General features: G+C 35.4%; 1 protein-coding gene and 1 non-coding gene across 4 annotated transcripts; both read left to right on the top strand.

The window, feature by feature from the left end:
- The first annotated feature begins 4,765 nt into the window (after nt 1-4,765).
- On the top strand, nt 4,766-13,471 carry LOC121976582 (OVARIAN TUMOR DOMAIN-containing deubiquitinating enzyme 12-like). 3 transcript variants are annotated; one of them, XM_042528804.1, is made up of 13 exons: nt 4,766-4,908; nt 6,040-6,134; nt 6,208-6,315; nt 6,401-6,490; nt 6,578-6,744; nt 8,078-8,151; nt 9,763-9,817; nt 11,972-12,046; nt 12,126-12,199; nt 12,311-12,359; nt 12,730-12,814; nt 12,976-13,035; nt 13,224-13,471. In XM_042528804.1, the coding sequence occupies exons 2-13, from the start codon at nt 6,068-6,070 to the stop codon at nt 13,283-13,285; spliced, it is 966 nt and encodes a 321-aa protein (XP_042384738.1). In that variant the 5' UTR covers nt 4,766-4,908; nt 6,040-6,067; the 3' UTR covers nt 13,286-13,471. The 3 variants fall into 3 exon arrangements, with proteins under 3 accessions (XP_042384738.1, XP_042384737.1, XP_042384739.1); XM_042528803.1 differs by having other exon boundaries at nt 6,392-6,490; XM_042528805.1 differs by having other exon boundaries at nt 4,797-4,908; nt 6,040-6,315.
- Nucleotides 10,687-10,760, top strand: LOC121978979. The gene has a single exon (XR_006111284.1). It is a non-coding gene; the product is annotated as a small nucleolar RNA R12 (small nucleolar RNA).
- Nucleotides 13,472-14,078: the final 607 nt, after the last annotated feature.

Raw genomic sequence — 14,078 nt, 5'->3', positions numbered from 1 at the left:
CATGCATTAAGGTCTCCATCCAAACTCGACGTACTTCATACGTCTGTCTCGTTTAATTAATTTGCAAAAAAAAAATACATTTTTAAGACGGGTGAATTAGTCAATAGCAAAAAAATATAACAAACCTATCTGTTACGTGCAATAATGTTTCGTGTCACATCCACGTGCATGAGAGAGTCGTTAGCTTTTGGTGAAGTAGGGAGCAAAGTAAGTAAGTAACTAGTAAAACAGTTAAAAGTTGGTCAGTAATCAGTTTAATGGATTTAGAACAAAACTATTTATTTTCACTGTTTTTTGTGCGAAATAAAAAAAAACAAGTTCATTTAATGATATTTAGAGAACCCACGTCCATTTTAATGCGGGGATGTTATAATACTTAATTAATATGGACGGTGTTCTACTGTTCTCATACTTATACATAAATCAATGTTCAATATATTTATTTATTTAATATCACATAAAAATAAAATTAAATGAGTGAACCAGATAATCATAAATAATAAAGGTTAATGGTAAAATAAATTTGAGTGGGTTAATATAAGACAGATATTAATATAATAGTACGTGACAAGTCAATTCTTTGTTTTTTTTGGAAGATATTACATAGATTAACGTTCAAATCCATAGGGATGGAGGCATGCACCGTAATTAAAAGGCGGAAGAAAATGTAAAACGAAGATTTACCAAATGACACATGTAAAATCGGGAAATTCTTAAATCGTGCACCATACTGACTAAAGAGCTAAAGAGCGCACTGCTTTAGGAGCACTTCCCGTTCTACGTACCCATCTTACCAACACTAGATTTCAGTTCCCTACTACCAAAGCATCCAGGCCCATTCAAAATATTAAATATAAAAATTATTTCTATCTCAAATCCCTCTCTTTTCCGATCTTTTATGGAAAGTAAATCTCTCTAGTCTCTCTTCTTTCTTCTATTTATATAACTCAAATTTATTTTTATAATATAACTATTAAAATCAAAACCAAAATTTGACATTAAATCTATTTTTTATAAACTCTCATGTAGTTGTAAATTTATAGAAATCCAAATAATTTAGATCCATTAGTGTTTCGATTAAAATTTACTAATCGACTTAAAGAACTTCAATTGTACTCATTTTAAGTCTTGCGAGTTTTTGAATTGTCAAAGAGTCTAAATGTGTCATCTGTTACTATTTTTGTACTTCCCTAGTAGTGCTAAGGAGAAAAATAAGTCTTTCAGGCCTTTAAAAGGCATTTAAGGATTTTTTTTGGTATGAAATTGGGATGTTATGGATTAACCCTGTAACAAATCATAGATCTTTGAACAAGCTTCATTTTGACTCCTGAAATGTCCTAAAACTCATCCCGAGTTAAAAAGTTATGACCCTTACAAACAAAACCTCTGGACCACAATTTGAGAAGAAGCTCGAAAATAGTTATGGAAGATATATTTGGATTTCTTGTAACTTTAAAAATACATAGGATTTGAAATGAGAGCAATTTGAGTTCTATAGGTTAATCAGTGAGTTTTGACCGAAACTCACTAATGTACCTAGGCTATTTGGATTTCTATAGACTTGCATGCATCCTATAGGATTGAATGAAAATAAGATAAATATAATTTTAAACTTTGGTTATGATAAAGGAACATTATATGGCCATGGTGTGGGAAGGCCAAGCCCAATTTGGTTCTAGTTTGCTCTAAGATCATATCCGATATAGTCTTGATCTCTAGGAGACTAGACCCAAACATTATAGTTGAAAGTTAGTATATACTGGAGTACATCTGGAGAGCTCAAAATAAGTAATGGAGGATATTTTTATATCCCTTGCAATCTTAGAAATCAGCACGACCTTAAATAAATGTAATATGAGCTCTCTACATCGATCGATGGATGTTAACTGAAACTCATTGATGAATCTAAGATATTTGAATTTCTATAAATTTATATTTATCTAATAAGATTGAGTGAGAGGAATATAGATATTATGTCAAATTTTGATTCTGATCAAGAAACACTTAGTGTGAGGAAACTAAACTAAACTTGGCCTTGATCTTCTCTCATATCATATCCAACTATTATCCTAGTCTCCAGGAGACCAGACTCACATAAATAATTTTTATATTTAATCTTTTTAATATGAGTCGGATGCTCAGGAATTATTAGAAGTATGAATTGAAATCTACAGTTGATCTAAGAAGCATAGAATAAAAAGGGCGTCCAAAGCCGTGCACTCGTTAGTGATTCTTAAATATGGTGTGCGATTTAAAAAATTTCCATGCGCTATTTGATAAATCACTCAATGTAAATGTATTATTATTATTATTATTATCGTCGTCGTGGTAAAACTTAAAAGGCGGAGGATTCGCCGGCGTGGACGAGGGTGTGGATCCCTCGTCCATATATTATAAACGACAGCGTTGCAGGGAATCCGAGGGGAGGGAAGCAACGAAAGGCCTTTTTCTTACGCTCCGTGTACCCGTCGAGCTAGAGTGTATGAGGACCGTTACTGCTAGATTCCTGACGAGTCCACGAGGAGGGTAGCCAGGGACGAGTCTGTATTTTGGTGGTGGCAAATTCCGCTTGCAGACAAGCGGACGATGGAGGATTAGGTACAATAATTTCAGGTTGAGATGCTGCAAATTATACAAAATTATTCATTTAAATTGCAATGAGAACTAGTTTCCATTTTCATACACCGATTATCACTAATCTGCTTACGCACGATCGAACTTAGGTTGATGTAAGAATTGACGAACTCGAACTCAAAACTAGTTATTTTTGACTTTTACAAACTCAAAACTGAAGACTTTTGGGATGAGTACATATAAATAAAGAATCAATTAACAAATCACCATGACAAAACCTACGTTAGCTCGACTTAACTTCAACTAAATCACCTCCGATTCCGATGATATTTTGCTTAATTCCGTCCCTTGACTCCCTTCTAACCTACAAGTGAAAAAAGTTAAAGATTCTGAAACCAATTGAAGGCCAGCAAAAATAAAATGGACCAAAAATGCATGAAGTATTTGGGGAAAATCCTCTGGGCCGATATTAGGCCGCGATTCTATCCGCACCATTAGTGAATGAAATCAATAATGCTTCGTAGAATGAAGATTAGATCAACAGTGAACACAAACTAATGGCAAGTTTATTAAATCTGAGATAAGCAAGAACACGAGTGTTCTCAGGTATGATGATCCTCCAACGGCAATGGAATACGTCATTGAACAGGTGTAGTAGATTAGTTAAGTATTAAACTGTGTGCGATCCAATTGAGTGGCTTTGATTGCTGTGTCGCGCGCTTTCAGCAGGGCTTTACGACGAGGAAGTCCTCGTCTTTCTCCAACCTCGCCATGGCCCCTGCTTCCAAGGTGAGCTCGACGTCGATGCTCGGACCGCCTTCTCTGCCCGGGTACTGGTACACGATGCCGTCGAACTTGTTGTTGGCGCCGCTGCGGACGCGCTCCGGCTCGCCGAAGCCGAAATCCGCATCGCAGACCTTGAACCTGGGCGAGCTTCCCGCCGCCAGGCAGTTCATGCCGGTGTCGCTGCAGTAGAATAGCTTCGGCGCCGCCTCGTACACTTCCGATCGCTTCTTGATCTCCTCCGCATTGTGCGCCTCGATCACCTGCTGACAAATGACTTCATTTTTTTAAAGACAAAATGCTTCCAGATTTTGACGCGAGAACAGAGGAATCTATTTAGAAATACCTGTCGCAGCATTCCGGCATTGATGAGGCTTTTTGCGGTTGGCAGAGTGGAGCATTGAAGAGGGCTACAGAGAAAGTAATTCGAGGTTTAATGCCTCGCAAGTTGTTGCGAGACTAGATCTCTTAGTCAAAAAGTAGATCAGAAAATGAATTATTCATAATTACGGTTGGATCATAACTATAATTAAAATTAAATCCATATTCTTCGGTCTGCAAGACATGACACTCATACTCACCCTTGTTGCCATTGCCATTGGGACTGAGTAATTAATTTAAAATTAAATCCATGAAATCGATTTAATTGAATAATTTTTTTTTTCTAAATTAAAATTTCTATTTGATTTTAACTTTTAAGGAATTTGAGAATATGTATTTGCTCATTACTATTCAAAACTTTGAAAACATGATTATCATGTAAAATGAGAAGTTGAATATTATCTCCCATTCAAATTCCTAATAATAATTACAGAAGTAAAATAAAATAAATCGAGTTATTTGGTTCAATAGAATTAAGAATTTTAAAATCGAATCAAATTAATCAAAATAATTAATATTTTTTTAAAAAAAATAAATTTCTAAAATAATCAAATTAAACTTCAAAATTACGAAATGATTAATTCCAATTTTTACAAACCCCTAATAATTATTGGCATATCGTTCCCTGCACGTCACCAACACTCCCATATCATTAATGAGACAAAGAAAGTGGAGTAAAAACTAGGCGAGAAGAATTTAGTGAAAACGCCTATAAATTAACGATACATATTGCTGACCCATCTCCCCACGTCTATTCTTTATAAGGTTAAGTGCCGATTCCAACTTTGATTTGTACTCTGTCTGTGTTTTCCGCCGTCTGATCCAATCAATGGGCGTGCCCACGTCGGATCCTACTCATCGGCCAGCCCATCGGTTCAAACATTGGACCGGCTCCAACTCCCACCCCGACCCGGTACGGTAACGGCCGCCAGAAACGACGGTGTGGCGCTTCGGGCCGGCAGCCTCGAGTCATTCGGGACGTACACGTGGCTCTCCCCGTGAGCGGAGATCGCGGATTATAAAAGAGTGGGGGGAGCGAAGAAAGAGGAACCTCCTGCCCGGCGATTCCCCAGTCGTCGGTGGCGCTTGGACGACGACTTGCCTTATGAAGTCCATTTGAGTTCGTGTGGGGGGAGATTTTACCCTTTTGGGGGGTTCGTCTTCGTTGAGGTAAGTGTTCCCGAGTAGGTTGCCTTGGTCGTGGTTGATGGTTGAAATTTATTGAGGATTATCCTATCCTATTGATGGTTTCGTGGATCAATCTGTAGCTTGCTTTTCCATATTAAGATGCTAGAGTAGTTGGATGCGGATTTTGATTTCCTTGGCTATAATTGGATCTTTTTAAGGGTGAGAATTGGAATTCGTACAAGTATTGCTCCGTTCTCATTTGCAAGATTTTTGTTTTGGGAGAATATTTGGAGTTTCTTATCTGTGGTTATCTTCTAATTGTACTGCAATTTCGGCAACAGATTGGACAGTTCTTTTCTTTTCAAGTTTTCGTCCTTGAACTTCTTCTATTAGGATCCATTTCACTTGAGAACAACAGAAGGTTTAGAACTTAGGATCAGATGTGAGATCACATACGACCCTCAGGATTCGGTTTTAAGCAATTGTTCGTTCCTTGACTTCAATTCCGTGTTTGCTCGTTCTTTCGTTGCTTTGATGTAAAGAAAAATAAAGGAAAGCAGTGATGGAGACTTTTTAACTAGCTGTTTTCTGGAAAATAAACTATCAGATTTTCTGCTGGCTTCTCTTATTTATTTATTTTTACACTGAACATCCCAAGTCATATATTAGCTGAGAAAAAGTTTAACAACTCTTTAATCAGGATACCAATTTAAGTGCAATGCAGTTCTGATCTTGTTTCAGATAATAACAATATAAACTTCAAAGTAATTACATCTAACGCTTTTGCATTTGTGTCTCTGTGTGTGCACAAATGCTTAGGATGGTATTGCTACTCATTGTTCAATTTTGTCATTTGAAAGATTGATTTTTTCAACTGATTGATTCAATAAATATATAAATGCCAAATATTTCACATCATTCTGCTGCACGCCATTCTTATGATGGTTGTGCATGTGTTGTTTAATGGACATATGCCAAGAATGTCAAACACTTATGTTAAGATGCATGGTGCAGCTGCACGTTGATCTATAACTATGGTTGTGTTGGTCATGTTAAAAGGCATATGGTTCTGCTTTCCTTTTCTCCCCTAAATGTATGGTATAAATTGTCTTATTACTTCTTGTTTTTGTTCAATTTGAAATGGTTTAATATTTCTGTTTTCTTTTATTATAGTGCTTCACATGCAAGGGATGACTCTTTTATGTTAGAGAAATGCAACCTACGACTGTTGAAGCATTCTTCTAATGCAACAAATAACCCTGGGAAGGGTAATTTAATTCCCTTTGCTTGCACACAGTTGCCTTAATACATCAATGGCTGCTTATGAGAATGATTCTGAAGCTTATCAGTGGGATTTTGGTATCTTTGACCCATTACCAAACCCTCCATACTATGGAAGTGGAGCTGACCAGGAAACTACCTTTTATTCAAACTATTGTGTTAGAGAAGGTACGTTGATAATCCATGCTAGTGTTGGCATGATCCTCGTTTGTGTGCCTCCACTAAGACCGATTTTCTCAACTAGTTCATTCAGATACATCCAGAACTGCATGTGAAGAGCATATGCCTGAATCTGTTTTCACACAAAATCTGTTTGGGCCATATACAAGAGAGTATAACTCAGGTGTCAGTGAATTACATTCTTTCTTTTATGTATAAATGGTGTCCTGCAATTTTTATGTTACTTAAGAACTTCTGCTCATAAATATAGTGGCTGAGGATGGATGGGAAGTTAACGATGAAACTGGACCCTCTACTTTATGTTCTAGTCCTGGAGGCTACTCTTGTAGGAGAGAGTTTTCAATGAAAATATCAGATGAATATTCTGTTGTTGACGGAGAAGTTGGGAGAAGGTTAAATCAGATGCATCCAATCCCTGTAAGTTGCAGATATTCAAGTTTGTTTATTTGCTATCCTGATAGATACCATGTAAAAAATGCATTTCATATTCATGTTTATTTAATTTAATACTCTTGGCAAATTACACAGTTTTAGACGCCAATTTTTATGTACTATTTTAATATGATGATAAATGTACAATTTGAGAATACCAATAGTCAAACTAATAGTGTTGTTCATGGCAATGTTTATATTTCTTTAATTTGGTACTACAATTAAAATATTAAGGTAAGCTTTGTTTTACTTGTAATGCTAGAAGTGAATCAATTAGAGTGGAAGGTGTAAGGGGTACAGAAAAAGAGACAAAGAAAATATTAGTCATGGTAGTAAAAGAAAATGATCTAATTAAGCTGAATATTATTAATGATTTGATCTTAACCTCAGCGAGGGATAAGATTCATGTAGCTGAACCCAAATAGTTGGGACAAAGATGCTAGATGACGACAACATCATATTACTGACGACATGAACTTAATTGATCTTAGTTGTGGTATAATTTTCATGTGGCCAACATGTGACATATAACTTGTTGTTCACTTGCTCTAGTATTGTAATATAATAAATGTGATTATTCCATGTGAGAATGGTACACAACTATTAATGATTGCCTTGTAGTAAGGTTAGCAAGGGCGGAGCCACCTTTTGGCCTACCTGGGCTATAGCCCGGGGGCTTGATGTCGATGAGGGGGAGGAGCGACTGAATTTTCTATGGGAAAAAGAAAAAATATGTGAGAAAGAGAGGAAGTTAGCCTGGGTAAAAAAGAGACGAAGTAGCCCGGAGGCTTTTTTTGTCCGATCAACCCAGGGGCTACAAATTTTCTGGCTCCGCCATTGAAGGTTAGAATGTTGGAATCACTCGCTTATATGTTAGGAATCAATATCTTTCCTTAGGGGCATACAATCCTAATGAGGATTAGTTAATTTGATATAGATTGAGATGTAAGATGCTACTTGAAACTAATGTGCTTTACATGAAGAACCATCCCAAGCTAAATTAGTACGTGTACATGTAAAGGACATATAACTAGCCGTCAAGCTCATAATGATAGTTTCAGGTAGTGGGTCTAATTTGTTCCACATCAGATGTCTGGCTAGACTTTGAGCAGTTGAGTTACAATTCATTAGAAGATTATTTCTTTTTGATGTGGGTATAATGGATGTTGCTTGCTAGTGAAACACAACCTCTCTTTCATGAGTCTAGGCACATAGCAGATACTACTGGATATCTATGTCTTACTTTTTCTATGGAAAAAATCTAGTGTTTCAATATTAACTAAAAGGACATTGCATTATCATTGCTTGGTTTCTGCAGCATGTTCCTCGAATAAATGGAGATATTCCTTCTTTTGACGAAGCTACTTCTGATCATCAAAGGCTCCTAGAGAGGTACATCTCTTTTGGATTATTTATTTTTAGTGAGATCAATGGGATAATTTTAGTACAATGTCCACTCTTTCCTAGAGTAGAAATAACATTCAATAAAACAACTTGTTTATACCTTGAGGTTGGCTTTAGTAATGCCTTTTTTGTTAGGTTGAAATATGGATAACTTAATGCAACAGAAGACACATCTGGTATTTGAATCCTTGATATCCAATGACACAACCTAGATAATACTCGTGTTCCAGCCTCTTCTTTCTTGAAATTAAGATTAAATGTCTAGAGTTCTACATTTCTGAAGAGTGAACTTCTGGTTCTAATCAAGTCCTGGAATTTAATACATTGTTGATTTATGGGATATTTCTCTGATCCTTGTTAATTTTCTCAAAGGTTATGGTCATCCCAATAGAAACCATGTCAAAGCCTTGATTGTTGTTACTCAGGTGTTTTCAGTAGTAAATTCACTTGGGAAGTAAAGAAACTTGCCTGACTTGTTTTTCTCTCACTATAGTTCCATTGTGGAAGAAAACATTCTGATTGAGATGGTCTGCTTCTTGAAAGGGAAAGAAAGCAATGGAAATTAGAAATTAAAAAAACAAAATCTACATTCAATGCTTGAGATGGTGTTTGACTAGTTTCACATGCTAGTACAGATGCTCCTGTTAACCGTGGATGCTGATGTTGGAGCAAATTTAGAAATTAAAAAAAAAAAATCACATTCAATGCTTGAGGTGTTTGACTAGTTTCACTTGCTAGTATATTTGCTCCTGTTAACCATGGATGCTGATGTTGGAGCCCAAGGATTTGTCATTGGGATATCATGTGTTCGATTGCTAAGTGCATGGTTGGTTTTTGTATATGTGTATTTATTTAGACTATCAAGCTTTTCTTACTTACCTGTTAGTTGGGAAGGAATAAAATAAAACTCATGGATTTTCTCTTTCATTATTATTATTATTATTATTATTTTAATTTTATCTCAATACACCTTTCAATCATTTTCAGATCGCTTTTTGAGGAGGTAGGACCAATAAAAGTTTCTTTTTTGATTCAATTTGTTCCCCTGACCTGTAGGAATTGATAGCAATGCAAATCCCCCTATTTGCACAATTTGGCTCAATTACTAGAGTGATATATTATTTTTTCATCTTCCAATGAAAAATCATGGTGTAATGTGTATTCCATTTTGTTCTGCAGATTGGATACTAGATGTAATAAATAAAAATGGCTATGACGCATGATAAGTAACGTGTTTATTGTTTTTAGGCTAACCTTTTTATTAACTGAACTTGAAGTACCTAGAAATAGTTTGTGACCAGTAAAACAGTAACAAATAGTTTCACGTAACAAATTCATATTGCTGTTGTCTTTGTCTTCAGCTGATGTTATCCAAGTCCAACAACCATGAGTCTCCATTAGTAACTAATAAGAGTACAAATTATCTGCTTAACCCCCTGAAAGTATGAAAAGTATATCTTCCAATTGTATTAACTATATTTTCAACATACAAATTGACAAGACAAGTAACAATGATTATAACCAAGGTTACTATATAGATGTCAAGTTAAGCCATCCTGAACTTCCTCCATATGAATGTCAGGGTTTCCTTATTTTCAGGTTGCGATTGTATGACTTAATTGAACGCAAAGTCCAAGGAGATGGTAACTGTCAGGTTCATTTTCTCTTCTATATAAAGCCAAATTACTTTGTCCATACTGTACATGCTAGTAGCACTTGTGACCCCCATCCCACTTTGACATGGGCATAGTTGATTGCTGAATAAGTTTGCCAATTGAATTATGTTCAATGTCATGATGATTCTTGTTGATTTGCAGATCGACTGTTTACTTCTCCATTTACTTCTGTTATTTTTTTTAGATGCTTGCATGATGTGAATACTTTCATTTTTTCTGAGGGAAGTTAGTGAGGGAATTCCTTACTAAGGTATAATTTTTTGGTTTTACTAAAGGTTTAGCTGAACAAGACAATATCAATGCCAAATGACATTAACACAGCTTCACTTCTCTGCTCAATTGTGGATAAATTAACTTTCATCTTATTAACATGGGTTGGGGGGAGTATACTGTTGATTGATTCCTCATAAACTACCTTCACGTCCACACAAGAGCGAGTGAGTAGATGGAGAGAGAAAAAGAGTGATCACAATATCATCCAACAAGTGGTAAGGGTTTGGTGATTAGATTTCCAGAGCAATAATCATATGACTAATGAATGATTGTTATCTAGAGGCGCAGGCAAAAGATGTAATATTTTCTTGTGCTGACTTAATTTTAATCTTTGGTTCACAAATAGAACAGCAATTTTTGCCCATATTGACCAACCTAACAAGATCTGGTACCATGTTCCCGCCAATATATGTTACTAACAACAAACAAATTTATTCAAGTGGTATGAGTGAACTTCAATACTTGAATTGGTTCTTCTACTCTGTGCTTGGATGCTCTGGTATTCTATTCTCCTATCTATCACATGTAAAATTCTTTTGGGAGTACCATGCCTAACACTTGATTCCCAGATTATTTTTGGATGATGATAAAAATCAATAAGATTCCTTTGATTTCAATGAAATTACAACTAACTACTTTTGCACATAAAGACTATCAGGAGCTGTAATTCTGGACATCTCATGCTTCTCAAGATCTTGTCAGGCAGAATAATCATAGAAAGGATTGCCTGCTGCTGCCCCTTCTCACATTAAACACCTGCGAAGAAGTCGGCCACAATGAGGGAGGTTACAATTGCATTGTGATAGGTGTTACTGGTACACTGATTTGTCTTGCAAGCAAGATTGCACAGCCAAAGAGGAGCTGCTGATCTCTTCAGATCGCAGTTGGTTGCATAGATGCTCACAAAAAGGAACCAACTAACACAACAACCTCATGCCAAAATTGCAGACGAAAGAAACTTGTGAAGAGAAGGGAACACTTTTTGAGTAAGTGGTTTTCCGTTCTCTCATATGAGATTTGCTAGCTCAGTCAAACTAATTTGTTCCCAATCAAAAAATTCTGCCATGGATGACGTCTTGGGTAGTCTTTAAGACCTAGGAATGTTCTGCACTGCTAATTTTGTTGAACGAAGTGGTCATGTCAAAGCTTGCAAAGAGGAGTCAAGTTATGGAGATAGCCTCATGAGGAATCTGGACCTACAAGAAATTCACAGAGAGATGGGACCAGACCATGTGAGGTCATTCACAAGAAGAAAAAGAAGATTAAGTTGATATCTCTCTAGTTAGGTGTGGGTTCTGAGTCCGGTTAGTTTATGGAGTGTCACTAAGTTTCAGGGATTAATGCGTAAAAGATGCTCACATTTACAAAGTGGAGGCATACTCTTGATTACAATATATTCGTTTTCCTTTAACGAGCTCAACTGCCTTTTCTTCTCCATCCTTATATTGATACTGACAAGCATGATAGATTTCAGCCTGTAGTTTTGATGTTAACATATACAGATGAAGAAACTAGACTTTTGCTTTTTAGATTTTTTTTTAAACACAAGTAACAAATATCTTCTGTTTTTCCTTTATTTGGTGCGAATATGTTTTCCCCAATGCAGAAATTTCAATTCTACATTTGCAAATATGCTAAAGGATCTATAGGGTTCTGCACTGATATACAGAACCATTTTATGAAAATACAGAACCATTCATGCCAAGCTGACATGATTAGATTAACTGGATTTAGACAGAGAACCACTTATAACAAAAATGGTCATAGTTTTAAATTTGCTTGTTCTACTTTTCATATTTTATCTTTATTAGTTTCTTAGAAAAAAATAAACTGACACATTAAAGTGCATGCTTCTTCAGTTCCGAGCACTTTCTGACCAATTATATCAAACATCTGAACATCATGAGTTTGTCAGGCAGCAAGTTGTTGAACAGGTTGATTTTTCAGTCAGTCTTCAATAGCTTCCTTCCACTTTCGACATGCTCCATTAGCACCTTGTTCTTTTCTTTTCAGCTAAAATCTCATCCTGAGATCTACGATGGGTATGTTCCAATGACATATAGTGACTACGTCAAAAAGATTTCACAGTATGTACCTTTTATTGAGATTATTTACCTTCATTCGAGGCCTTTCCCTAGAAACACCATATTTTCTCTATATTATGATCCCAATGACTTGGTTGTTTCCCTTGTTATCAGAAGCGGCGAGTGGGGTGATCACGTGACATTACAAGCTGCTGCAGATTCAGTATACGACTCTCTTCTTTGCTTTCAATTTTGTATTCGGGTTGCTTACAATTTATCAGTTATAGGGTTATTTCCAGTAGGATACTTTGTTTATTATTGGATGAATGAAAAATATAGATGTCAATAATGGAAAAGAGAAGAAATTTCTTCAAAGTTCAAATTTAATGCCTGTCCCCTAGTTGATATTAGTCACATTTGAATTGTTTCTTCAAGAAATTAATGCCTGTCCCCTGTTTGTATTACCGATATTTCTTGTGTGTGATTTGTACATTTTTTTTATTATATGTTTTTCTTTTTATTGCTTAAACTGAATCTAGTTCTTGTACTTCTCAAATCTTAATAGTTTTCTTAATGGCCGACTTGTTTGGCAGTATGGAGTTAAAATTTTTGTCATGACATCATTCAAGGATACTTGCTATATTGAGATTCTGCCCAGCATCGAGAAATCAAAGCGAGGTACGATACAAATGACTGATTGCAGTTATATATTCTACCTAGATACAGTCCCCCTCGACAGGATGAAACTCAGATCTCTAAATATAACTTCGAGTCTAATATGCTTTCTTGTTTTCTGTTTCTGAAATGGAGCCGTGATGAAATTTCTGTTATTCGTGCAGTCATCTTCTTAAGCTTTTGGGCTGAGGTGCACTACAACTCAATTTATCTGGAAGAGCAAGGTAAAATATTATACTCTCAGTCTCATTGCTACACTTATGTATGAACAACAGGAAAATAGAAGGTAAAAGTAGTAACGAATTGTGTATGCACCAGTGCGAAGAAGAAGAAATGTCGGAAATAAGATGAATTTGAATTTGTTCATGAAACACTTGTTCTTTGTTTCAATTGTTCTCTTTTGCTTGTTCAGATCTCCCTACTGCAGACACAAAAAAGAAGAAAAGGTGGTGGCAGTTGGGAAACAAATATTGAGGCCATTGATCATTATTCAGAGTTCCAGCTCAAATTAGCATCCGATATTGACTCAAGCAAATTGTATATTAAACAATATCAATTTAAATTTCTCTTCAATCTTTCCAACTACAAGAAATATGTTAAATATAGATGAATAATAAATATTTTCATCTGAAGTAATAAATCAAGAGAGTTTTTAGGTCACAGTTCCTTTTTAGTTTCCATGCTACTATACAACAAAATGCAAGTTTGCTGATCATTTATAGATATTTGCTTGGCAGAATAACAAAAATCACTGCATTTGGCAGAGAAATTGTCGGGGAATTCAAGTGAATTTTTCCATTAATTATGGATGGTTAATCATACATTTCTGTGCATCAAAGCTGTTCAGCTCGTTAAATAAAATGTTAAAGAAGTTGACTTAGTTTATGATTTGTTCAACTCAAAGGGATAGCAAAATCAACGGGAACAAGCTCAACAAAATCTGAAGGGAAGACAAAGTCAACTCACCTGCTACTTAAAATATTAATTAATCTTACTATTTTAAAATAAATCTGATCTACTAATTAATTTTGATGAATTTAAAATAAAATTATGTTAATATTTTTTTATACTGAAAATAATTGTAAAACGTATTAGTAATTTTTTTGTGATAGTATGATATCTTAAGATTGATAATATTGTGAGCGAGAAGATTATAAAAATATCTTCGGTCGACGATGTTAGAAAGTATATCTTTTTCGATTTTTAGCTAAGCGATGTTAGAAAGTATATCTTTTTTGATTTTTGGCTAAAGATCAAGTGTAGTATA

Source organism: Zingiber officinale, chromosome 4B, assembly GCF_018446385.1.
Source record: "Zingiber officinale cultivar Zhangliang chromosome 4B, Zo_v1.1, whole genome shotgun sequence".
NCBI classification, from domain to species: Eukaryota; Viridiplantae; Streptophyta; class Magnoliopsida; order Zingiberales; family Zingiberaceae; genus Zingiber; species Zingiber officinale.
Note: the sequence above shows the minus strand (reverse complement) of the source record. Positions and strands in the feature narration are given on the sequence as shown.